The sequence below is a fragment of the Pseudoliparis swirei genome, chromosome 5 (assembly GCF_029220125.1).
Source record: "Pseudoliparis swirei isolate HS2019 ecotype Mariana Trench chromosome 5, NWPU_hadal_v1, whole genome shotgun sequence".
Taxonomy (NCBI): Eukaryota; Metazoa; Chordata; class Actinopteri; order Perciformes; family Liparidae; genus Pseudoliparis; species Pseudoliparis swirei.
Genome location: NC_079392.1, coordinates 12,047,097 through 12,075,090, shown reverse-complemented (window position 1 = coordinate 12,075,090; position 27,994 = coordinate 12,047,097). Strand labels below are relative to the sequence as shown.

The following is a 27,994-nucleotide window of genomic DNA, read 5'->3' as shown; positions in this document are numbered from 1 at the left end:
TGGTATACTGTATATAACTGTAATGTATTATATTTAGGCCATTACATATCGTCATATATTATTCATAATATCTATAGCACATACACTGAAGCTATTCGGGCGGTATAATTAAAAACTCGCTGTTGTAGCTCAATTAAGATTGCAGGGTTTAAATGCAATTTTTTTATTTCATTTTTACTTTATCTGATTTAAATTGTCATATTTCTCATTTCATAACTCTATAGCTTGTCTTTGAGCTGATGTAAAGCGTGAATCCTCCCCCTGGGGATCACTGTATTGTTTTTTCATCTTCTTATCTTATCAAACAATGGGCTGCTGTGCAAGAATAATTAGGTGTCACACCCACTCACACCGGGACATTCTCTACTATCATACCGGGATGATAGGATAGTGTGATCCAGTCATAACTTTTGAATGAAACAACATAATTGTGTGGTTTGAATCATAATTGAGGTTTGCCACCACTACTCCATCACACCCAGTGTGTGTGATGAGCGTGTGTGTGTGTTAGAGGAAGGGAGGAGGGCCCCGGGCAGACAGCGTGGCTGCAGTGCCGCAGCAAGACAACTTGTCCAGTCGACCAGCAGCTCAGCTGCTCGAACCATCCTCAGCTTCAAGTCCGCCTGACTGGACATCTTGGACATATTTGTTTCTGTAACTGCACGCCCCACAAGCCGCAGCACGAGCGGGCGCGCTGTCGGCGCGGAGTAACGGTTACTGTCTCCCGTGACGCGGACACGGAGCTCACCGGCGGCGAGATAACAGCCTGCTTCGCCCGGCGCCGGGAGCCACCAACCCGGCCGAAAGGGGACCGAGCGGTGGGGCTGTCCGGATGAAAGGCAAGCTAGCTAGCATTAGCCGGGGGGGTGGACAGCCTCTCAGACACAGCATCCCTCAACACTCCGCTGCGCTGACGTCAACTCCACAGGGTGAGCTCATCATGCGAAAGTCATACGTATTTAACATTTAATAGATTAATGCCGAGAACATGTATTGACCAACACGGGGATGACAGGCTCAGCGTTAGACGTGTGCTAATGTTAATGAACACGAGAGCTAGTTGACGTTAAGCATGTCCACATTGGTGTGCATTCATTTAGTCAGTCGCAGAGAGTTGTTGGTACGAGTGGTTGCCAACAAATTTCATTGTTATGCTGCGCTCAAAAAAACGATTCAAGCCCTTCTTAGAGGTGACACATTTAAATATTGTTTGATACATTTAAATAAATCAATTACAAAACGAAGATATTTATATTGAATGGGTGTAACACAAAATGTAGGAATACTTTCATTTATTAGATTTATTTAGGTTACACTCACAAAAACGATTCAAGCCCTTCTTCGAGGTGACACATTTAAATATTGTTTGATACATTTAAATAAATCAATTACAAAAATAGATATTTATATTTAATGGGTGTAACACAAAATGTATGAATACTTTCATTTATTAGATTTATTTAGGTTAGATGGTGTGCATATCAACTCAAAATAAATGTGTTTCATTGGGGACTACCCTTTGCGCATGCGCCAGCTGAAAATCAGTTGTTTGCATGAGGTGAAGACACTTTTAGGGCTGTACGGTGGTGTAGTGGCTAGCACTGTCGCCTCAAAGCCAGAGGGCCGTGGGTTCAATTCCTAGTTGGGGCGTACCTTCTGTGTGGAGTTTGCATATTTAGTTAGTTCGTTTATATTTTGAGTTGGACAAACACAAATTAATTTAATTTAATGAATATCGTTATTTTATTTGAGATTTATTTGATACAAACGAGTTGGATTAACTTAATTACATTTTATTGCACTGATGTGCTAAATTTGAGTTGGAGTTGCATATAATTATTGGATGGAAAACCTGCCAACAATTTAATTGAGTTCATCCAATGAGTCATTTCTTTGAGTGTGTAGGTTATATAACGCTACACATATTCATATCATCGGGCCAGATCATGAGCTCACAGTGTTGTCACCTGTGAGCTGTCATCCCCCACACACCCAATCTTAGCCAACCTGCTACTATTGTGAATCTAATGTAGGTGCAGAGATTATGTGCGCGCGTGTGTGTGTGTGTGTGTTTGTGTTTTAATTTCTTCTGCTCCAAACATACATTTCTGTGATGTAAAGATGGATTGAAACATGAAAGCTGGAACAGTCCCATCACCAGCATAGGAGGGCTTCTTTTTTAGGTGTGCTTATCCCATTCTTCTCTTCTCGTGCTGTCTTCCTTCTTGTCACCGACAGTTGAATCTGCAAAGCTAATTTGACGGACACAATTCAATTGAAATTTGAGAATGTTTTCATGTGTGGATCGTGTTTTCTAAACCCACTTTGTTGTGTAATGTGGTACAACTGATGACAACTTCTTATAACTCCAGATAGATAAAACTAGTGCTATCCGTGCATTTGGTTTTCGTTATTCAAAGCAAGCTCGTGTCCAGGCCAATGTTTCCCCATTCCCCACATCCTGTGTTCTGAGGAAACTTCCTCCATTGTCCTAAAGTGCTTCGCTGCATCCTGATCAGGGTCACAGATCTCAGAACCGCTCAACGGGTTGTTTGTTTTAACTCAGTGTTTCCGTTTCAGCTTGTTTTTGTATGTAGACAATGCTACCCTCCTTTGTCTGAAGTTTGCTGTTTTCCTCTTTGGTTAACTATCAATGTCATGCATGTTTGTGTCAGTCACAACTCTAAACTTAAACTTGATGGACATTGTTCCTGTCAGTTAAAGGAATGCTTAACCTGGTAGTCTTTGCAACTGCAAAAGTAGAGCAGCCCAGCCCGCTTTTCCCTTAGCAGCCTCCACCATCTGATAATCCGACTAATCAATCAAGGACATATGCAGAATTAACAGTTTTTATTTCTATGTATCACCCTGCAGACAGACCGATGTATGGATTGTTGCTATTTTTGTAGCCTATCTTCTGGATCTGGCATAATATGTTGATCTTAATTATGGCTACAAAGCACCAGACTTGGTTGCTTTTCCAACCAGGAGTCTAACGCCATACCTATTTGAATTACTGGAAAATTGTAAGATGTGGGTGGTGATTCAGAAGCTAATGTGCTCCAACGCCTGCAAGTGTAGTTAAATCTACCAGAATGCCATGGATATGCTCCATGATGCCCTCACAGTCAAATCAAACCACCAAATACTTTCAATGTCTGGTGCATGATGGCATCTTGCCAGGTGCCTTGACCCCTGCATCTGATCTGTGACCGAAGGGCAATGTTGTTTGGTGAACTAGACTCACAGATAGAGCTAGAAATTATTAAAGCAATATTGTAAAATGAGATGACAACATGTAGGATCTTTAGTATTTTATTGATATATCTTAATGGTAGTTCTTAGTGCGATTCAATTGCCTTAACTTATATGAGTCCTCTAGCTGTGTGAAATGAAAAGTATAGTAGATATCAGTTCTGAGTTATCTTTTGGATTTACTTATATTCTCTTAAGTATATTTTGCCTTTTAACCTTCCTATATAAGTGTATTTATATTGTTGTAATAGAGAACTACAGTGAAAGTGAGGATAACCAGAAGGTACATGCCAGTAGAGAGCTGTTTTGAGGGTGTGTGTTTTGTCTTCTAGATTATTAGTAATGACTATTTCTGTTCAAAATAACGTGTTGTGCTTCAGATGAAAAGATACTATAGTCTAGAGTAGACATCTTATATAATGCAAATAAAGTGTAGCTCCCATGATTACAATGCCCATGTTAAAGAACAAGAAGGGAAACAAAACATTACAATAGTGAACAAAATTAATATTGGCCTGAGGAATGATGATTTAAAACTATTGGTTTTTTTCTCAACCTGATGCATTTTTGAGAGTTGTTTATGGCCATATGTTGGCTTAAGGTTAGTGGTTTTCTCAGAGCTCTGCCCACTCAAACGCATACTTTCCCATCACGGTGTCACAATCTGTTGCAGTTGAGTCACTGTTTTGTTTTTGTTGGCCATAAGCAGATGGTCTACGACGCTTGTGTCAATGAAGTCCCACGAGACCCGGCTATTTCCCAGTACTTCTTGACAGAGAATTGAATGAGCTAATGTGTTGACTGGTGGAAATACAGCTACAGCTACGAAGCACTTTGACTTATAATGGCTAATTTCTTTGGGTGAGAAATTGTGTTCACAAATGAAACTACAGACCATCCTGTGATGGGACCCCAGTCAAAACTCCTAATTGGGCCAGAGGCACAAAGTGAGGGAGGGCAATAGCCCCGTAACCAGTTCCTTCCCACCTAATTCTGGCGCCCTGGCTTGGACCACACCCATCTTCAAACTCAGCCTTCGTATTGATCTCTACTACACACCTACGTTTTGTGACTGCATCTTGGGCGGTGGCGATCGATCGTGTTGACAGAATCTGTCCACAGACAGATTGATAACCACTCACACAGAATCCCACAGTGAAACCAATACTACGGCCGCTGTCATCTTTAATAGTCACGGGAGGTTAAGGGTAAAAGCCAGTCTCGAGTAAAGATATTGTCCTGTATTCTGGGACATTTCATAAATCATTTGTGGGTCTGCATCGCTTAATACAGTATATATGTCAAATTAATAGCAGAATAGAAGAATAATAAGAATTTTTAAAAATCTATAGTATTGTTTGGGCTTTTATAAAATGTATTAGATATACAGCTGAAGATTGCTAGAGAAAGGGGTAAAGAGAGGACACAGGACGCTCTACCAGGTGAGCTACCGAGGCAGATCAGGTATGTTAAATTTGACCAGTTTCAAACGGCATTTGTGCAAAATGCTACTAAATATTTGGAAAAATCATTTTAGGACCAATATCAATCTGTTTCTAAAGAGTGGAAAGTAGTTCATCATTTTTTATGCTTTAAAAGCCCAATTAATATATTATCCTCTTTAAAGAAGAGTGAGGAGAAGTGAATGTTTAGAAAGTCTAGGATAACTGCTCATCTCTCATCACTACAATGATTATGTCCCATAAATTAAACATTCATGCTTTTTTGTGAAAGGCCTGTTTTGATTATTTTCTGTCCTTGGGGAGAGGTCTTTTTTGGGGGGAATTTGTTTCACAATGTCATGCTCCTCTTTATGTACTGAAATGCTATATTGGTATTATATCAACATTTAGAAAATGCCATCCATTTCGAAATGACAATCAGAAAGACCTTTCGTATAAAGCTGCCTCAAACATAGTTCCATTCTTTCCGTTCACTTTTGGATAAACAGCATATGTTTGGCTGATCTGATTGGATCTGTCTGATATCTGACCTGGCTTTCCTTTGCAGATAATCAGACCAAACTGTCATTTAGTTACACTTGAATTACTTATCTGAAAAAAAACTCAAAACGAGTCAACGCCTCTATCCTGGACCGACCAGTTAGATGTTGGTCAGTCGGACCAACATCTAACTCAACATCGTCTTTGGAATGAAGAGATGAGCTCATATCCCTGTAATAACTAGAGGACTTCTTTTATCGTATAGTTTGTATTGGTGTGGATGTGTTGTAACGGTGATACATTTGTTTCTAAGTGGATTCATATAAGAGGGATACAAATTAAATTTGCATTTCGTGTCAAGTGTAGAGTCAAGTACTATTTTGCAAATGAACCCAAAGTCTCAGTGAAGAAGGGACTTTTCTTCAGATTGGATTGGATCTCAACAGGAAGAGCTGTAGGATTTCTCTCAGGATTTGGCAACATGGTGTTGGTGCTGAGTTATTATGACCAATAGTATTTCAGACTGTAGTTGGATTTGCTTATAAATGGAGTAGAGCGTTTACAAGATGATGCTCTACAGTATATACTGTATATTGGGGTAGACACTGGCAGTTGATTGGAACAAGCTAGAGGACTTTACCCCCCAACCTCATACTAAGTTCATCTTGACGTGAGATTGTTGGACCAAACGGACGTGATTTGCAGGATGAGTTAAAACGTCTTTCAAGAGACCACTGGGAAACTATTGGTCTGTTTCTACCTTCGGTTAATCGTTCAGTGTGACGGGAGCGTAAGGATTACCTACTTGCTTTCTTTTCAGTTGAAAAGTGGCTCTAACGGTAGATGTTTCAAATTACTTGGACTTTCAGGACAAGTAGAGACAACTTCCTGCCCTGCTTTTAGTTTTACTCATGCATAGACATGCATGCACATTTTACAATTGGCATGGATACTCTGGAGTTAGTCACTGCACCTGTTTTAGTTGAGCTATTGTGTCATTGACTGAACATGCTTGTTCCATAACTCAGTGAGCAGTGTTTAATGTGCACCCTTTAAACAATGTGTGCCAGTTGGTAAGTCTTGTTTCTGACCGAGTTACTATGCAATCAACATTCTTAGTCTAAACAAAGCATCACGTTACCTGTATTTAGCACACAAACCTGAAACCTGAACCTTTTGTAACATTTAGTATCACCACTGAGGCTTAATTTGAATCTGGCCTAAGCCTTTGTTTTACACAATGAGGTTCAGGACGTTGTTGAAAGTGTTGTTATCTTTCAGGTTGTGCTCTCTAGCTTAACTGTGTGACTGAGCTCGGAGACAGAGAGGGAGATGCCTCCCAGGCCGTCCTCAGGAGAGCTATGGGGCATCCACTTGATGCCTCCCAGGTATGACCCATGTGATATTACTGTGCGTTATTTAATTTATTTTTAGTACATATGCCTCAACATCTCAGCCTAAAAAAAATCAAAAAATACACATGAAATGTATTTATTATATATACATTATTATATACATAATAATAATAATTCAGACATTCTTAATAGTGTGAAATGCCCATGGAGTGCATAGTGAGAGAATAGATAGTAATAGTTAAGTTAGTAATCAACACATAATAATAATGCTGAGCATGTCTGCAGGATCCTCGTGGACTGCCTGCTGCCCAATGGAATGATTCTGACCCTCGAGTGTCTCCGAGAGGCCACGCTCATCACCATCAAGCATGAGCTGTTCAAAGAGGCCAGGAAATATCCCCTCCATCAACTCTTACAGGAGGAGACGTCCTACATCTTTGTCAGTGTGACACAGGTAAGGTAACCCTTCATTTCTATTAGAAGAGTTGGTCGGCATGAACAACTGTTCATCTAAATGAGTAAATATATAAGACAATATGTTATTGAAAGTTGGATGGAACTGTCCCAGAAAAGATGTTGGTAAAGGAGAACAGTAATATGTCTAGAGCTGCCACAGGTGCTGGAAAAAACAAATAGGTCTATATATATAGATGTATTCTCCTGATGTTGTGCAGCATGTACCTACAGGAATGTGTTGTGGCAGTAATGTTTGCAGTCAAGGAGAGTCGACTGTCGGTGTCACACCGAGGTTACTGGCAGGCGAGGTTGGGGCAACTTAAAGTTGTTGTAGGTAATAGTCAGGTTGTGGGTGGGAGAGCCTTTCCCTGGCAGGAAAAGTAGTCTTGTCAGGGACACTGAGAGATGTCAGTCAGGCAGGCAGAGATTCGTCCTGCTACCTGTGTTTCAGATTGGGGAAACGAGAGGATCAGTTGGGTGTCATCAGCATAGATATGGTAGGAAAAGCCATGCGAGCAAATGACAGAGCCGAGAGAGCTGGTGTACAGCCTTGAGGGACCCCAGTAGTGAGAGGACAAAGTTCAGACACAGATCCTCACCAAGTTAACCGGTAAGTGCGGTGGTTGAGTTAGGATAAGAGAAGGGAGAGCACAGAGCCTGAGATACCCAGGTCCTGAAGGGAGGACATAAGGATCTCGTGGTTCACTGTGTCAAAGGCACCAGAGAAATCTAGAAGGATAAGGACAGAGGAGAGAGAGGCTGCTCTAGCAGTGGGAAGTTGCTCAGAGACAGCAAGGAGGGCCGTTTCTGATGAGTGGCCAGACTAGTGAGGGTCAAGTATGTTATTATGGTGGAGATAGGAGGAGACTTGTTTAAAGATTGCTCACTCGAGAGTTTTTGGAAAGAAATGGAAGAAGAGAGACAGGTATGTAGTTGTTTACTTCAGTCGGATTGAGGGTGGGTTTCTTCAGTAGAGGGTTCACTCTCGCCTCCTTCAGAGAGTTAAGGAAACAGCCATTTGAGAGGGAGCTGTTAATAAAGGCTTCACCTGTACTTCACCTTCACTTTACATATATCTATATCACATCTGCACTAATCACCATTATTGCTGCTCATGTTCTTTCTGTTCATACCACTTACATCTTATATCATACTGTATACATCCTATTTATCTATATTTATATTACCATTTTGCACATACTCTGCACTCTTCTGCTTTGCATTTCTGGTTAGATGCGAACTGCATTTCGTTGCCTCAGTACTTGTACTCTGTGCAATAACACTAAAGTTGAATCTAATCTAATCTAATAAAATGGGTGAGAAAGGGAAGAAGGTCAGGAGCAATATACTGGAGAATCTGCTCCCTATATGGGGTCAAGTGGGCAGGTGGTTGGGCGGGCGGAGGTTATCAAGGTAAAAAACTTGATTTGGAGACAGGGGGGTGAAAGAGGAAAGCGACGGGGAAGAAGATGAAGCTGATAGAACTGTAGTTACAGAAGATGGATTCGTAAATCATCATCTAACTTGGTAGAAGGGTGGAAGGAGGAGGGGGACAAGGGGGACCAAGGAGGTTGGAAAAGACAGAAGAGTTTTTTGGGGTTAGAAAAAGAGGGTGCATTTTCGGTTTGGTAGAAAGAGCTTTTGGCTGCAGAAATAAAGGGAGAGAAGGAGGAGAGAAGAGATTGATAGGCGAGCAGGTCGTCAGCGTGTTTGGATTTTCGCCATTTCCTTTCCGATGCTCGCATAGTGGCTCTCGGCGCGCACCGAGTCAGACAACCACGGAGCTGGGGAGGACTTTTTTTCCAGGTAACTCTGCCTTCACTTTGTTGTGAATGTAAGACTCATAAGAATAAGTAGTTCAATATCTTTGCTGGCCTCTCTATAAAATGGCGCACATATCAGCTTCTCTGTGCTGAGAAACACACCATTGCACTTTTTCAAAACATCCATTCTACACCTGCAGGAATGCAGTCAGCTCTTAAAAAACTTACTCTTCATGAAAAGAAAAACATTTAATAGTTTGAAGGCAACCTCTGTTTTTATTTTTCATGCTTTTTTCATGCAGGAAGCAGAGCGTGAGGAGTTCTTTGATGAGACCAGAAGACTATGTGACCTCCGACTCTTCCAGGCCTTCCTCAAGGTCATTGAACCTGTTGGCAACAGAGAGGAAAAGATCCTCAACAGAGAAATCGGTGTGTGTTTTTCTCTGACAACACTGGTTCCATTGTAGCTGTTGTTAGTTTCTTTGTGTTATTACTTTTCATGTTCCATCATGATGTCATATTCAATTATGATGTTTTAGATTTAAAATAGTTGGTAAACTTAAAGAAAATGACTATTGTTTAAATAGCAAAATACATTAATCATAGTTAGTAGTTGCTGTATTTTATTTAATGTAGAAGACAAAAGATCCTAAACATTTTCTGTAAATCACTTGTTGTTTAATTGAAATCTACGTAGAATATTTGGTAACAACAAGTTACATTGTGAATGAAAAATCCCCCCCAAGCTACATTATTGGGCTAATTGTAAGCTCGATGTGATAAGCAGATAAGGCTGCCCCGAATAAACATTTTGGGGCTTCGATGCTTCAGTGAGAAATAATTGATGATATTCAGAACTTTGATGAGGGGATACACTTTAAGCTATACGTTACCGAATCTGTAATGGCCACCTCTATACATTTTTTGTATGTGTGTGTGCACGCACGCACGCATGCACACACACATACAAAAAAAGACTGTCTGTGGATTGATCTCCTCTGGGACCCCCCGCCCCCCCCCCCCCCCGCACGCACACACACACACACACACACACACGGCAAGCAACGCTATCCGTCTGAGAATAACTTTGATGCCTAATGATTGTTGAATTACTATATTTTATTTTATGTAATATTTTGGATTTTTGTGTAATGCATGTATAAAAACAAAAACAAATCCCAGATGCATTCAAATACTTATTTGGACATTGATTACCATGGAAACAATCAAAGCTTTAAAGCATTTGGATTAGCCTTATGAGCAGAACTGAAGAACTAAAGGTGTAAAGGTACAGTTGTTGTGGATTATTGTTTTGTGTGTTTTCGGGAACTGCAGTAGATAGTGGAAATAATGTTTACTTTTTGTCTAAACACACCATTTAGTCAAAATCGCCTTAAAAAGTATTTTCTACTCTGTCAGGTTTTGCCATTGGTATGCCTGTGTGTGAGTTTGACCTTGTGAAGGATCCCGAGGTCCAAGACTTCAGGAGAAACATCCTGAATGTTTGTAAAGACTCCGTGGAGCTGAGAGACGCCAGCGGGCCCCATAGCAGAGCCCTGTATGTTTACCCTCCGAATGTAGAATCCACGCCGGAACTTCCCAAGCACATCTACAGCAAACTGGACAAAGGTAGGCAACAGCTTTAGTCTGTTATGTTTTCAGTGCATAATCTATCCGGCTTCACAGGAAAAAGGAAAAGCGGTAAAATAAGACATAGAACATTTTTAATATTGCACAAATAACGCACTTAAAGACCACAGAGACCAATAATGTTTTAACCTCCCATCAAATCTTAATCGCTACTAGCCAGCCTTAACAATGGATAGGAACTATAATCATGAGCGGGGCATGCAATGAATTGATTAATTTATTTATTGATCAATTGATTTCTCAGCTGTAAAAAAAATTATATGTCTCTTTTTGCAGGTCAGATTATTGTGGTGATTTGGGTGATTGTTTCTCCAAACAATGACAAACAAAAGTATACATTGAAGATCAACCATGACAGTGTCCCTGAACAGGTGGGATGGATATGTTCTCAATGAATTATTCATGAGCCTCCCTAATTCTTAAACTCAATGTGAGAAAATTGATGGGTGTTTTATGTAGGCTGTGTGCATGTCATCTTGTCCTAAAGGTGATTGCAGAGGCCATTCGAAAGAAGACACGCAGCATGCTGCTGTCCCCAGAGCAGCTGAAGATGTGTGTTCAGGAATATCAGGGTAAATACATCCTCAAAGTGTGTGGCTGTGATGAGTACCTGCTGGAAAAGTACCCCATCAGCCAGTATAAGGTAAGAGTTGTATGGGCAATATATCTACTTAAAACATAATGATTTTAAATGACATTAAAAGGCATGTAAAATATGTTGTACAGGTGGTAAATATATATTTTTTTGTTTAATGGCTCAAACAGAAAAGCTGTCGAAGCAGTCTCAGATGAATCCGGCTGATCCAGCCTTTTTGACAAATCCATATCAAGATATAGCCAAACGCCGAAACATTCCAGATCCTTTATTTACTTTAACCATTGTGTATATGTACACAACAACATTTCCTTTCATTAAAACTCGAGAACCATTTCCTCATGCACAGCAACGGGAGTCCATGTTCAGAGTCCATGTGAGCCAAATCAAAGTAGAATATGCATTAAATCTCACTCTTTCCTCTGCAGATGCTGGAGAATGACCTTTGGATATGACTTGTTACACTTACGCACCCTGTAACTCTAGCAGCTTTGTGTACTTTTGTTCCAACGATCCTCTGCGTCATTCCTTCTCTCTGTCTCCCTCCCTCTAGTATATCCGTAGTTGCATCATGCTCGACAGGATGCCTAACCTGATGCTCATGGCTAAGGACAGCCTATACACTCAGTTGCCAACGGATAACTTTGTCATGCCGTCCTACTCTCGCCGCATCTCCACGGCAACATCCTATATGAATGGCGAGGCAGCTGCCAAGTCACTGTGGACCATCAATGGAACCCTGCGAATACGAATCCTCTGTGCCACCTATGTCAACGTCAATATACGGGACATAGACAAGGTTGGGACAAGCAGTTACAGAAATATGCCAGGGTCTGTGTTGATCAGTCAAATTACACAACAGACCCTTGACCCTAAGGCTTTTTTCTCACTAGCAGTGGCCAAAGTGGTGATTTTCTATTGATTAAAAAAATAAATTATGTTATTTATTGTTTAAATAAAAAGATACATTTATGATAGATGTTTTACAATATCAGTTGACTGTTATTTCTGTTGTGCACACTGTCCCTTCTTCCAAGTACCTCACTCCCTGTTGAAAGAAACCGTCATTGTCCAGGTCTCCTGTGAAAAGAGATATTTTGGAGAGTAGTTCTGGTTGCTCATGTTGGTGTGCTTTCATGAATTATTTGTTTAAATGTAATGTTTCAAAAAAAGTTTAATGATCTTTAACACAACAGTTGTTCAACAGGAAAATCTTTGAGAAATGGTTGAGTGAAGATATATACCATATCTTTTATTAATGTTATTTTTTCTTCTTCTCTTGTATACTTATAGATATATGTGAGAACAGGCATTTATCATGGAGGTGAACAAATGTGTGACAATGTCAACACACAGAGAGTACCCTGCTCTAACCCCAGGTATGTGTCCACCCTTCATTACGATGCCTTTTATTTCACTACAGGACGTATTTAACGATCACAATAACTGTGAGGAGATTTTGTTAATATAGTTACATACTTATACTATTGTTATTACAGAAATTATTAGATCAAATCAAATATGATGAATCGACCCAATCATAGAAATAACAACGACTTGAAATCACTTGTCATCACTTTAGGCAATGTATTAGTGGTGTAATCTGTGATCGTATTAGTCGGCCTTCACGGTTAATCACACAGTTTACAGTTAACCATCACAGGATGAAATGAAGTTTAACTGACGATCGTTCAGTAAAATATGCAATCAGGACTTCGGCATTTATGCTTTTCTAGTCTCCGATCTCTGATAATGTTACATTGTAAACAACTAATCTGTGTTTAAATTGACAAGAGAAGACCTAGTCAGGTTTGCAGCATCGCTAATGAAGGTTCTGTTCGGTAACATTATGATGCGTTCATTCTCTGTTCAGTAAAAATGAGTTCTGGGAAAAGGTGAATTATAATGTAATTATGATGTGTTCAAATGTAAAGATTCAGTGTTGAATCCAGTTGTTTGAAGGAGATGTTTTCACAGCAATATAAATAGATATTCGAGATGAATTATGACCTGTTTACACAAGCTCTAAACAGATTATAAAAATCATTAAAACTACTAAAGACGAGATTTGTTTTAGTCAATAAAAATACAATATTTTATCATTTAAATAAACAAATACAACACTATAGATGACTTACAAAGTAAAAGGATAACATTTATAATCGTTTATGGTTTACACTGACTAGGATACTTAAATACTATAATCAAAAGAACAAAGGGATCTGTATCTGCCAATATGGATCATCAATGATCATTGACAATTGGTATCGGTGCCAAAAAAACATGATACGGGATATCTAAAAGTTATAAATCCTTTTTTCTTTTGTGCTGATCTAATCTGTGAACTGAACTGAGTTTTATGATCTGTTGCACAGCTACAATTAATACTGCTAATTTACACTAAGCAGTCTAACGCAGGAGGGTAATATCAACAGTTTAGTGTTGGCAAGTTACACTAAATACTGCTGTATTGAAGTACTGTTTAACCCCAGTCTGGTATACTCGTATATCTCTGGAGAGGTACAAGGAATATGTTTTTACTGTGAAGGCCTGTTCTTTTAAAACAGTTGAGAACAGTTATTTTAAAATAAGTATCCTATCTATGTGTCACTTTTAAAAAAATGGTGGTGTCAATCTAAAAGCTGCACTTGGTTTTAAAGCACTTTGGTGCACTTCAGAGAATGAACTGGTACAGCTCTCTTGAGGTCAGCTTCTTGGTGGCTACTGCTTGCCCTGTAGGCCTACATTTGAGAATGTGTATGGCTCTTCCAGTTGGCCCCAGTCTCATAAATTAACTCGGTGTCTCCTTCATTCTGTGTCTACAGGTGGAATGAGTGGCTCACCTATGATATGTACATCCCAGATATACCCTGCGCTGCCAGACTCTGCCTCTCCATCTGCTCTGTTAAGGGCAGGAAAGGAGCCAAGGAGGTAAGATAAAAGCGTTGAAATATATTAATCCATAATGCAACTTAAATTGACAGGAAGGAGAGATGCGGAAACATTAACTGACTTACTTTGCCTTTTGAATACAGCTGTTCCATTTTGGAAATAATTATGGAAAAGTAAAATACTTTTCTCCACAGTTGTATTGAGGGAAATGCAATGAGTGAATAGTAAACATGTCATTTTCTCATTTCAAACACAGAAACAAACTTAACAAACAAAATATAGCAGAGAGTGGAGGCCCTCCATGGGTTAATCTTTTATTTAACACTATGTGTGTGTGTGTGTGTGTGTGGTTTGTGTGTGTGTGTGTGTGTGTGTGTGTGTGCATGTGTGTGTGTTGTGTGTGTGTGTGTGTGTGTGTGTGTGTGTGTGTGTGTGTGTGTGTGTGTGTGTGTGTGTGTGTGTGTGTGTGTGTGTGTGTGTGTGTGTGTGTGTGTGTGTGTGTGTGTGTGTGTGTGTGTGTGTGTGTGTGTGTGTGTGTGTGTGTGTGTGTGTGTGTGTGTGTGTGTGTGTGTGTGTGTGTGTGTGTGTGACATGTCCTGGTATTGGTATGTGTCAGTCTGTCTGAGTATATGTGTCCAAGGTGAATGGGAGCTGTGGTTTCAGCTTTGGCTCTGTTTAATTACTAATCAGCAGCAGGCACTGTGCTGGCAAAACACATCAGCAGGAACTCAATCGGCAGAAGGGACTTTTCCATTCATGTTAGAAAATGCTTCGCTTGCACGTTGATGGCATGTCGGGAAACGGGCTGCTTGTTTTCGCTCAAACTCATATTGTAGTATTTGAACTGAGCACTTTGACAACAAAAAAAGGAATACTATCAGCTAAATACCTCACATTTAGTTCTTTAAAAAAATACTGTATTCACGTCATTGGCGAAGCATAATAATAACATATTTTTGATGACACTTAACTCTGTTGAGAAACCATGTGGTGCTAAACTGTTGCAGTGTGTCTGCACTGTAGTGCTTTGGATCTGATACTCGTAACATACACCCACACAGTGTGATTCTTTTTCATCTCTCTTTCGTGGAAATGCTGGAAGAGAGAGAGGTGTGTGTATCTGTCTGTGTGTGAGAGTATCAATGAATGCCAGACATGGATATTGTAACAGACACCTGGGGTGAGCCCCATCCCGTGCCACTCAGTGCAAGACTATGGTCAGGTTAGCGGATGCTCTTTCAACCGCACCTGAATAAAAGACAAACACATCTCTACAGCTGCCTTTTGTTCCAGCACCTCCTATGAATAGGTGCGTTTTGACTGGCTGTCTGGATGTAACTCTGTCTGCCTCGCCATGTTCCCTTTTGTCACCTTGTTCCATCGCTGCCCCTAAGTGAAGACTCACTCTAAAGAACAAGATGTTATCTTAAAAATCCCCGAAACCAACTGAGCCTCTGTAAAGGCCTACTTGGTAGCTTTAGTGGAAAGAGTCCTGCAGTTTAAAGATTGTTTGATAACCCTTATATCTACAGATGAAACAGTGGTACTTATTGCCAAGGCCTTTCACTGTCCCTTTTGCCAACAACATAACCAAGCACTCATGGGAAGGGCCAATTCAGAGTTTAATACAATGTCATGCCAGTACTATAGCGCATATTAGACTGTGCTGTCATATACGGCACCGGCATACAGCTGGGCTACATTTCATTGCTCACAGATCAGTAGGCATGCTATTCTAGCAATTACTGTAACTAGGCTTATTCTCAAACCTGTTAAAAGCCTTTCAAATCAATCAAAAGTTGTTCATCATTATAACCCACATACAGTCGAGTTGTACGACCCTTTAAAATCTTTTTTGAAACCTGATAAAACAATCGAACACATAGAAGAGAGAGGAGTTGCATCCACTAAAGAGCATCGCCTTCATCTTTATCTGCCTAATTGAAAACAAAGCCTAACTTTGGGATCAACACTCGGCACCATTGACCAAGAGAGTGTTTCATCAGAACAAGCGTTTTAAGTCCAGTAATTCAAAGGAGTATAACTGTTAACTTGTGGTACTCAGTCTGTACTTTGTCTGAAGTATATTTTCATTTTTTATTGGCTCGTGTATTTCATCATAACTTTTTTTCTTAGCATAAAAAAATCTTCATGAGATGATATACTTACTCACACACTTTTTTTTGGGAAGCCTGGTCAAGTCCAAATAATTCACCATCTGTGTATGAGCTTATCACATTGAAAATACTTGTTGTACATTTGGAATCAGTGGTTTTCTTTCTCTCTCGATTTAGGAGCACTGTCCACTAGCTTGGGGTAATATTAACTTGTTTGACTACACTCACACTCTGGTGGCCAACAAGATGGCTCTGAACCTCTGGCCTGTCCCTCATGGCCTTGAAGACCTCCTCAACCCTATTGGAGTCACAGGATCCAACCCTAATAAGGTATTCAAACTCTGAATCTCGCTTCAATGTTTATTTGCACTGTACACAACCCATTTCAGAGATGGGCTGTAAGAAAGAAATGGATTTCCATATTCTAATCCATGTTTAACAACTCTCAACAGGGAGCCTAAGCTATTCTCTGTAATTGTTCTGCATATGATAAATAAAAAGTCAAACTTGAATTGAGAGTTTGACTGTTTTTTTACTGTAATTTACACAATGTAATCACATCCTTTTAATCTCCGTTGTCCAGGAAACCCCATGTCTGGAGCTGGAGTTTGACCACTTTAGTAGTTCAGTCAAATACCCAGATATGAATGCAGTAGAGGATCACGCAAACTGGACCATCTCCAGGGAACTGGGGTATAACTACAACCTCTCTGGACAGGTAATAACCTGCTTACCAGCCACCAACCATTGGGCTGGAAAGGGTATGTTTTGAAATTCAAACACAAGTAAATATATGTCTACTGCAGAGGCGGCAGGAATGAGAGAGGTTTACACTCTTGGACAACCAAGTTAAAAAACACTATTGTACAATTTCATTGTGTGAAATCACACAATAAAGAATAAGTCATATCTATCTTTGTATTCTCGCTCCAAAAAGCTGATTCATTGAGGAACAGAGCACAAATACTGTATCCACATGTAAAGAAAAAGGAGAGTTACTTGGATAGGATGAGGTACGTTGTTAATAAAGGTTCTTCAATGTCCCCACTCATTAGACTCCTTTGAAGAGCTTGCCATTGATTCATGAAGCCCTAAAGTGAAGTGTGGTTGTGTCCTTGTTGAGGTTATCCATGTAATGACAATCTGCTAAACCTCTTGTGATGGCAGTGTGTTATTGATGTGAACACATATGTGGTTTGTGGAAGACACCACCTGGAATTATAGTTTGGTGTTATTGAATCTTTTAGGATATATTATACAGTATGTGAGTGTTGCCTTGAGTGAAAGAGAGGTTTCATTAAACGTGTTTTGGCAGCACAACACTCTCAATGAATATTACAGCTCTTTTCATTTCCTTTCTAACATTTCGTTTATCGAAACATTTTGACACGAGTAAATGTGGGGCAATAAGTATTCGATACATATGTACATTTGTAGCCAATCGATGAACTATAAAGACTCATTGTTGACTGATATTTTGTAAACTGGGATGGTTCCAACACTTGTGTGCCTCAGTAGTGCCACTGCCAGTCCCTCTGCCATGGGAGAGGATGTGAACAGTGTGAGACGATGTGTTAAGTTATTCATGATGTGTGTGTCAAATGTGAGGAGTGCCCAGCTGTGTGATCATGATGATGATGCCAAGCAACACGTATGCTAATTTCCTTAAAACATACAGTTATTACACTGTGCCTCTTCGGAGGAGTGCCTATACCGTCACTGTCTCTGTTTTACATCTAAATCTAACATATGTTCCACATCCTTTATGTTAAATCTTCGCACAATGCAACTTCCTTTTTAACTCTGCGAACCGCCTTCAAAATAAAAGGCATCTTTTCAAAATAACAGGAAACATGATACATTTGGCTTAATGGCAGGTAACAAAAACAGAAAATTGATTGTCAAAGTTTCTAAAACCAGAACACAAATTGGGTTACTTACAGTAGACATTATAGGATTTACAGCAAATAGACATAGATATATTGTTATGTAACATGCCTTTTTGGTCTTTAAGATACCGTGCAATGCAAGAGAGCTGGACCATTCAGTGTTGATTTATTTATTTATGATGATAGCATAGTGTGGTGCATTAAATAATTCCTTTATCTGTAACTTGAGTTGTGAGAGAAGCTTCCACAGTAATGGGTCTTAATCGATAACAGTTGTTAATGTTCCAAGCTATATTTGTGTTTCACAATGACTGCATGGCTGAACATCTGGACAGGCAGATATTTGTTAAATTACTAGTAAAATATCCAGTGATACATGAAACAAATAAAAAAAATGGAGGCTCTAAAATTAAACAACAAAGTAAATAATGGTTCCAGTTATTGTGCTTCGTTACAATAAAAGAGGTTAATCCTAACATAATAACTTGTGTTACTCTGTGTTTTATTAAAGATTAAATATGGGGAGGGATCAGGGTCTTATATAGTACCTTGACGACCAACCGGTCATCATGGCACTGTTAGGAGCGTAATATTGCAAAGTTTAAAGTATTTTCTTTGGGGTGTGTTTCAGAGCAATAGGTCGGCCAGAGATCACGCTCTGACAGAGAGCGACACCGAGCAGATGAGGCAGCTGAGTAACAGAGACGCTCTTTCTGAAATCACTGAGCAGGAGAAAGACTTCCTCTGGAGACACAGGTAACCTCCCGACCAGCAAATATAGCACTTTACTACTTTACTGTGTAGCACTTAAAGTTTATGTAGAACCATATACGACATAGAATGGCATCACAGTCCCGGCTAGGATGTAACTGTATGTTAAATCTGGCTCAATACTTTTTGTAGCCTAATGGCTAAATAAACTTCTTTTTTTTATTGTTACTCTTAAACTCTGAAACATCTTGTTTCAAAATACCTTTCTGTGATTAACCTGATGAAATTCTACTTGGTAACACATTTTTGTTTTGAACTTGTATGCAGGATGTAGATGTGTAAAAACAACTAATTCAAACTTATTCTGGGATGCAAAACGCAGTAATTATCCCATTTCTCTCTCTATCAGGCACTACTGCATGAACGTCCCTGAGATACTTCCCAAAATCCTCCTCGCTGTCAAATGGAACTCCAGAGATGAAGTAGCACAGGTAATGCCATGCAATTTCATACATAGTTCAGAGTTAATTGTTCCTTCTTCGATAAATATGTATCTTTATTGGATGCTGAGAAATAGACTTAAAATAACTTGACTTGTACGGACAAAATAAAAAAGCATGTTGCAGTAAAGCAACATTCATTCATCCATTAACTATGTCATCTTTGTTTTTAAACTGGAAGGTATACATCTGCCATAATACTTCCATTAATGCCCATACTCTCTTTGAATAGTGTGTAATGAGTAATAATTAATATTTCTTTGTTTGTTTGTTTCCCAGATGTATTGTCTGTTGAAGGAATGGCCATCTATCCGCCCTGAGCAGGCCATGGAGTTGTTGGATTGTAACTATCCAGACCCGATGGTCCGGCACTTTGCTGTACGCTGCCTTGACAAATACCTTACTGATGACAAGCTGTCCCAGTACCTCATTCAGCTTGTGCAGGTAGGTCTGACTGAGACTTTGAACGATGGTGAAATCAAGGAACTGACGGAGTAACATTGAAGACATTGAGGAAATAAGAGCACTCTGTGCTATGACACACGTGGCTGTGCAGCACCTTTCTCCAGCCTGGGTGTCCTTGGTAGCCAGAGTTATATGTTGGAAAGCTATTTGTCTCTAGTGTAAAATACTTTCTGGTCTGCCTTGGTGTACATGGGGATAGACATTACAGAGTCTGACATGACTAATCTGAATCTTCTCTTGTTCTTTTCCTCCAATCATCCCTTCCTCTCCGCCTGCTCTAGGTATTAAAATATGAGCAGTATCTTGACAATCCCCTGGCCCGTTTCCTCCTGAAAAAGGCCCTGACCAATCAAAGGATAGGTCATTTCTACTTCTGGCATCTCAAGTGAGTCACCTTTAAGATTGCTTTTTCTTCATGTTTCTGTCCCTTCCTTTCTCTGTGTCTTTTAAAGACAGCTAAACACTCACCCCCTCCTCTTTGTGCCCTCCTCACAGGTCAGAAATGCACAACAAAACAGTGAGCCAGAGGTTTGGGCTGCTGTTGGAGGCTTACTGCAGGGCATGTGGCATGTACCTCAAACACCTGAGCAGGCAGGTAGAGGCCATGGAGAAGCTCATTAACCTCACTGATATCCTTAAACAGGAGAAGAAGGATGAGACGCAGAAGGTAAGGACACACACATACACACACACACACACACACTTGTACATTCATACACAGGAACATCTTAATTTGTATTTGCTTAAGTTTCAAGTTTTTTATCTTTTACATCTCAAAGATAATTCAATTCAATTGAAATATTACATTCTGTACTCCAGAGAAAACATATTGATTTAAGTACTGAAATACAATAAGCAGTAATGACACCATATAAAAAAATGCATGGACACAACATTTTATTTCTATGTTTGTTATAATTTATAATGTGTAACATGCACATACCTCTCAAATGCGGTAATCTTTAGGAGATTTCTTTGTGGATGCGCGTGGATGTGGGTGCATGTGCACACATGTTTGTGCAAATGCGCGTGTGTTGTCCTGGTTATGTTTGTGTGTGTGTGTGTGTCTTTTGTAGGTCCAAATGCGGTTTCTTGTGGACCAGATGAAGAGACCAGACTACATGGATGCTTTGCAAAACTACACCTCTCCTCTCAACCCCGCACACCAACTGGGAAACCTGAGGTTAGAAGCAATAGTGTGTGTGTGTGTGTGTGTGTGTGTGTGTGTGTGTGTGTGTGTGTGTGTGTGTGTGTGTGTGTGTGTGTGTGTGTGTGTGTGTGTGTGTGTGTGTGTGTGTGTGTGGTGTTAATGTATGCATATGTGGGGTTTTGAAAAAAGATTAACATTGTCTAATAACTTCTATTAATTTGTGCTTAGGTTAGATGAATGTAGGATCATGTCATCAGCAAAGAGACCACTGTGGCTGAACTGGGAGAATCCTGACATCATGTCTGAGCTGCTCTTTCAGAACAATGAGATCATCTTCAAAAATGGAGATGGTAACACACACACACACAAACGCACACACACATGCACACAAACACACACACACACACAAATATATCGTTGCCAAATAATTCCTCATACTTGACTTAACTAATAAGCCTAAACACTGAGGATTCTGGGAAGCTTCTATGTTGAAGGGATAGTTCAACCCAAAATAGAAAAAGTGTGTGTTCCTCTTATTTTTGCTATTTATTAATCTAGACCGTTTTGGTGTGAGTTGTTGAGTGTTCGATATATTGGCCGTTGAGATGTCACTCGACTTGTGTCGCTCAAAGCACTAAAATAATATTTAGAAAAATTCAACAGCAATATCGCTTTCCAGAAATCATCACATACCGCCAACTGTATCACCACATAGAAGGAAGCATGCATCAACTCTTGGACGAGAGGCAAGATGTAAACCTCAATGGCTGTAATGTTAGCTAGCTCAGTGGCATAAACTGAGCTAGCAGTATCGGTTAGCTTCCTTCTGCGAGGGGGTACAAATGGCAAGTACATCATCTTGAAAGCTGTCTCTCACATCTACAATCACATGCCATTGAAAGAAAATCTGAAATCTTTGGCTTATGTACAGGGAGACCAATTCATTGCTCCCGATTTGTGCTATAAATATAAACATATTTCCCAATCCTAAAGTTGTAAATTGTTGTTTCCAATGCTGCAGACCAACTTGTCTTTGTGTGTTTTTGTGTATAATCTGTCAGTATCCCCAGATGTTATCAACCGTAACGGCCTTCATTGTGTGTGTTTTTGTTGTAGACTTGCGGCAGGATATGCTGACGTTGCAGATCATCAAAATCATGGAGAACATTTGGCAGAATCAGGGACTGGACCTTCGGTACTTCTCCCACTCCTATCATCTAAGTCTAAATGGCTTTTTCTCTCTCAATTTCTTAATTCTCTGACACTGGGGCTAAAGCACATGTGTTGTGTCCCCAGGATGCTTCCTTATGGCTGCCTGTCGTTAGGAGACTGTGTGGGTCTCATTGAGGTGGTTCGCAGCTCTCACACCATCATGCAGATTCAGTGTAAAGGAGGCTTGAAAGGAGCCCTGCAGTTCAACTCAAACACTCTGCATCAGTGGCTCAAGGACAAGAATAAGGGCGAGATGTGAGTTCTTCTCTCCTGATATTCTTTTTTACAGCATCATTAGACAGTAAATAACTTTAATGTACATACATCTGTTAGACCCCCCAAAGGGAACATCTGCTATCTGATTAAAACATTTTTTAAAATTTCTTCTTTGTTACAAAATACAAAATAATGATGTCGCTGCTTGCTTTGGCAGGTATGACTTGGCTGTGGATCTGTTTACGAGGTCCTGTGCTGGCTACTGTGTAGCTACATTTATCCTTGGGATAGGAGACAGACACAACAGCAACATTATGGTCAAAGATGATGGACAGGTAAATTGTATATGCCTACACACACAGCACAACATGTTGATCAAAGGGTGTACAGGTTACACATTTCACACATGGTTATAGATACACAGTTTGAGATATGATTGACATTCAACCACCGGCATGCAGAGTTCACACACAATTAACAACCTGCACAATGTTTCAATCCTAATTAAGGTTGAAACAACAGATGATGATAGAATTGATTCAGCTGATTTGTCTAGCCTGCTTTATAAGGGTTTGTTGTTTTCATTTTTGGTTTAATTTAAGAACATTCATTGGGGATTTGTTATTGTCCAATACATATTTAATAAAACAAATGTGTCTTAGTCTATACACAGTGGAAATACAGTGTATAGATTTCACTCTGGAGGAGGTTTACTTGTGAAAGTGAGTTACTTAAGTTTAATTTTCTGCTTTCTTCTTTGTTCTGCTCTTGTCCAGTTGTTTCATATAGATTTTGGCCATTTCCTGGATCATAAGAAGAAGAAATTTGGCTACAAGAGAGAACGAGTTCCCTTTGTATTGACACAAGACTTCCTCATCGTCATCAGCAAGGGATCCCAAGAGTGTGCAAAGACTAAAGAGTTTGAGAGGTACTGCAGCGTCTTCTCATTTCTTATATCTTCTATTTATCTGTTTCCTCCAGCTAGTATCAGACAGTCTGTTGGTTAGCCGACTCCCACAATTGGGCTCTTCTTGACCTATTGTGAGATACTGCCTCAGCAAAGCTTTAATATAGGTGAGTGTTTTTATCTGGGTTTAAAGGATTGCATTATATATATATATTAAATGGAGGTTTGAATTTACTTGCAGCACAGTGCATCTTTGAGTGGGTTTCATTTCCCAACTATGAGCTTCGTTTATACTTTCTATTTCCTCTTGTTGATGTGGCCAGGACACTAAACAAACAGTGTGCATATATACACATTTGGTTTCTATCTTACATTCCCATTTTCTATTTCCTGTCAGGTTCCAAGAGATGTGTTATAAAGCCTACCTGGCGATCCGGCAGCATGCAAACCTCTTCATCAATCTGTTCTCCATGATGCTGGGCTCTGGCATGCCTGAGCTGCAGTCCTTTGATGACATTGCCTACATAAGGAAGACATTAGCCCTGGAGAAGAGCGAGCAGGTAATACAACCTTTCTGTGCTCTAATTCATTCACTTATTTTGGGGTCAGGAAATAGTCTCAAGTCTCACATTTGGCTTCCTAAATCCTCTGGAAGAATTCTGTTTCTACTTTTTTAGCGCTTTAATTTTGTTCTGCTTTGTGCAGGAGGCGTTGGACTATTTTATGAAACAGATGAACGACGCCCACCATGGAGGATGGACCACCAAAATGGACTGGATATTCCACACAATTAGACAGCATGCACTTAACTGATCTCCTGCAAACAAACACAAACACACCAGTCCCACCCGGGAGGAACAGGAAGTTTGCAGCTTGATTTAAAAGTGTTTCTTCTTTTTTTTAAACATCATTTTTATGTATCAAAACAAGGTTGCGTTGTTTCTTCATTTTATGGCCATTTTCTGCAGTCCTGATGCCCTCACTTCACCCTCTGCTTGTTCTGGAGTCGACAAGTGAGCAATGTCCTCATGAAGACGTGTCCTACCTGGAGGTTTTTTACCCCCCAACAGAAACAAACTGGATAATTTTTTGGAGTAATGTGACTCCTTACCTTGCTACTCTTTCTGGAAAATGATAATCGGACAAAACAGCAACAAGAAGATGTATCGGCCAGTAGTCTTGTAGCCACAAAGTGAGTTCTGCTTGCTGCCCTTCTGCTGGATTACTTCTACACTGTGGCTCCACCTCAGCAAGGAGGCACAAGGAACTTCTCTCCACACTAACTTGTGCTGAAGTTGATTTGGTATCAGCTTTTCCACCTTTTCAACCTTTGTGAGGGAATTTCAAAGCTCAAAAACGACAGGGTTGTTCTGCATAGCTCTACAGTCTCCCGGCCTCCACCCGTGGGAACATTTGCTGGTGGTGCAGCTTTAGACTGTTGCATAAACTTCAGGGTAATGATGCATCTCCATTAAGAAAACACAACACATATAAATAATATACAGATTTATTATGCCTTTTTGAATTTATTTATGTATCCAGTTTTATTTCAGTTTATACAAGTCAAAACTCAACTCTCCACAACCATTGCCATTGTAAATTTAATCATTTGTACTTTCAATTTACTTCCTTTTCTGACTACCACAAGTGCAACAACCTTTCTCTTTTATCTCGATCGTTGAACTTTGCTCACCTTTTCTTTTGCCTTTGTCACTTTTAAGGTAAACATCTCATTTGACCTATCCAGTAGCAGCCCGGTGTCGTGTTATGTGGCTAGTGTGCAGCCCTACTTGGCATTTTGTATAAATTACTAAGAATGTAAGTGCCAGTCTTATTTTAAGCCTCTGGCTGTCTGTTTTATTGGCGAGCAGAGGTCCAGGGGAATGTCATGTCTTCCTGTTGATAAAATGCCTCGGCATCACATCACAGCACTCCACAACACTGCACACTGCGAAATACGACGAACGTTGTCTCAACATGTTGGAGTAGGCAAACCATAACGCCACTTTTTTAACATGACCTGACCTTTGTGTATTATTATTTCTCACCATGTGAGGCTGATTTTCTCCCATTGGAATGTCTTTAAAATGTCGACTCATGACCAGAAGTGCATTTTAACTGTATTTGTACCCAGAACCCCTTTCACTGAGCCCTGGGCCCTGGCAGTATTTGAACAATGCTCTTTTTTGTCATGCACTTTTAAAGCCTCTTTATACACACGATTACATTTTACATCTGCAAAATGTAATCGTGTGTATAAAGAGTAAAATGGCAGTAAAATGGCAGTTGCACAAACCCGTGAATTAATAAAGCAAAGCAGCGCATGAAACCAATCTTTCAAAATGAATTACGTAGCTCGAGAGTGGGCATGAAGGAGCTGTCGAGGACTGTGTCTCTTTGGCTAACGGTCAAGTCCGTTTTTATAGTTAACCGGTGCAATCATATTTATGAGCTATACCAGCTTAAGATAAGTCATCGAAAATATATTTCACAAAAAGATATATATATATTTTTTCTTTATATTTGGCATATAATTGAACAATTAACCCCGGGACAATTAACCAATGTTCTCGGAAAGTATACTTATGTAAAGGTTTTTAATGAGAACAGAGAACCTTGAGAGTAAAGGAGAGATTGTATTTTTCAAGAAAAGGTGCCTCAGAGCAGCCTGGTGAGTCCCTGACGCCGTCACAATGTACCGAGAAAGACATTTGGATGTGTTCTTAGCTAAATTATTATCTTACTCACAGACAGTATGAAGCTCAGTCTGCCAGTAGAAAAGTAGAAAGTCAGCACTTTGCCTGCTTAACTGTTGATTGTATCGAAAAGCCAAAGTGGTGGTCTGTCCTGATGTTGGCGCACATGTGTGATGTCACATTAATGCAGAATTAACGCTGGAATTTATTCCATTGCTAACATGGACCTTATGTGCACTCACCTTTTTTATGTTTTTACATTATTCATGTTCTCTTTCTTATGTCAGATGCAGTGCCACTAAACATACAGTAGGTTACAAAGCTCTTCTCCTTTTTTTTTTTTTCTGTGCCAAATCAGGCATCACTGAGACCGATGAAAGTTAAGCCTGGAATCACATCATGGAGGGAGGGATATCGTTACAGACTTAGAAAAAAGTTGGGCAATGCACTTAAATAGACTAGTTATTGTAATTTGCAATGCCTTTTTGTCCAAAGGGATAAGGATAAGGAGTTAGCCGAGTCAGCATGTTTCTCAAACATTTTGAAGCCCCATTAAGCAGTATGTATGTACAGTTACAGTCAGACCTCTTTTCTATGGTGGATTGTGTGTTTGTGTGCATTAGTTGTCTTTCTGTACAGGTTGCAGAGCTTCATTGGCAGGCCCCAATGAAAAACCCACACTGTACACTACCATGTTTCTGTTGTTGTGATGACAATTAACTTTGAAAGTTGTGGTGTCGCTAAATCTTTTGTAAGATCTTTTTTTCCCCCACTGGCTGGTCAAAAAAGTTTGTTTGTTTGTTTGATACCAGCAGTGATTGTCATCAGTGCCACAGTTCCACGCAGAGAACTATGACAAAGTATCTCTTACAGGGTTTAATAAGATGTAATAATCTTAGATGTTCATCCTCAACATCAAGATCAAATGAATTACGTCCAGCAGCTAATTCATCGTTCTCACCTCTTCTCAGAGTATGTTTGTTTGTTTGAATGTTCTCCTGGTTCCCAAACTTGGCACTGGATTAATGCAGGCATGATATTGTTGCACTAGATTTCCGCCTCTAAGTTAAGGCGCAGATGCTTTATCTCACAATGAAATCACAGGCCCATATTTACAGATCTGCCTTTGAGTATCACATAACGGCACATCATTGTTGTCCCTGCAGAATGTACCGGGTCGGGTGAAGTTGGAAACGGTTGATCTCATTTCAGCCCTGTGTGTGTTCAGTCAAATACTATTGGACTATGTTTGAAGTTTAGTCGCGAGTAGGGACATCTGAATTATATTTGTCTGCTCTTCAGTTGTTGCCTGTGCGTCAGTAATGAATCACAGGATCTGATTTATGATATAACATGAAGACCCAAATATAATGAGATTTAATGCAATATCCATGCAGTAAATACTGCTTATGTGAACCCCATTTTGTTTCTGATGTGCGACAAGTGTTTATCCTAAGGTGTTTTTATGTTACTGTTTTTCTTTGTTTGCGTGATGGACAGGTGTTCCTGTTATTGTGTCCATGTATGAATATCGGACCTGATATTAAGTGAATAAGTCTGTTTTTCTTTCTGTAAAGCAGTTCAAATCATTGTGAAACCCACAGTTACTGTTGTTTGTTTCAACAGATTGTGTTGCTATGAAGCCTTTGAAAGAATGCAGGGTTCTAAAATGTAAAGAAAAATATGACTAATCCTTTTGATTATTGATCGTTTGTGATCATTTTTAGGCTTCGGAAGTCTCCTAAATTCTTAATTTGAGAAAGGATATTGACTAAAGGGTCTGTGGCTTCAGGTTATTTTCTGTCTGCAGTGCTCCTAACTACATTATGGTGTTTTGCTAATTTATTTCCACAACATACCATGCTGTCAGAACCTTAACTTATCCTATGAATGAATGTACAGCGGGCCAATGTCGTGTTTTTCACCGCCTAACTGCATGAGATCCCAGTAAAGATTGTTTGTTTTTTAGTCTGCTAGGCAGCCATACAGATGTTCATACAGTTATGCCTTAAGTTTGCTCTGTGTAGGAACCGTTTCATGTTGACAATAAGCTGTGTTTTATATTTATTTATAAATGTATATTGTATTTTATGTTGGCTCCCTGCTTACATAGTAAATAAAGATTTGTTCCTGACTGGTCATCTGATGTACAATTGCATTTGTTAACTATTCACGCAGCTGTGTTTGCTCTCACTCTCTCCCCTCTTGCAATGTGACTGTAC

The 27,994-nt window shown here is 39.8% G+C and overlaps 1 protein-coding gene across 1 annotated transcript; it reads left to right on the top strand.

Annotated features, from left to right (window-relative positions):
* The first annotated feature begins 612 nt into the window (after positions 1–612).
* LOC130193754 (phosphatidylinositol 4,5-bisphosphate 3-kinase catalytic subunit alpha isoform-like) lies at positions 613–27,913 on the top strand. The gene is made up of 25 exons (XM_056414448.1): positions 613–929; positions 6,480–6,586; positions 6,839–7,007; positions 9,075–9,201; positions 10,192–10,401; positions 10,699–10,793; positions 10,910–11,065; positions 11,571–11,816; positions 12,311–12,396; positions 13,843–13,948; positions 16,204–16,356; positions 16,610–16,744; positions 18,547–18,671; positions 19,036–19,117; positions 19,406–19,570; positions 19,873–19,976; positions 20,087–20,258; positions 20,668–20,774; positions 20,970–21,091; positions 21,858–21,936; positions 22,038–22,208; positions 22,387–22,504; positions 22,946–23,097; positions 23,474–23,636; positions 23,782–27,913. Exons 2-25 carry the CDS (start codon positions 6,531–6,533, stop codon positions 23,887–23,889), a joined length of 3,207 nt encoding a protein of 1,068 aa, XP_056270423.1. The 5' UTR covers positions 613–929; positions 6,480–6,530; the 3' UTR covers positions 23,890–27,913.
* Positions 27,914–27,994: the final 81 nt, after the last annotated feature.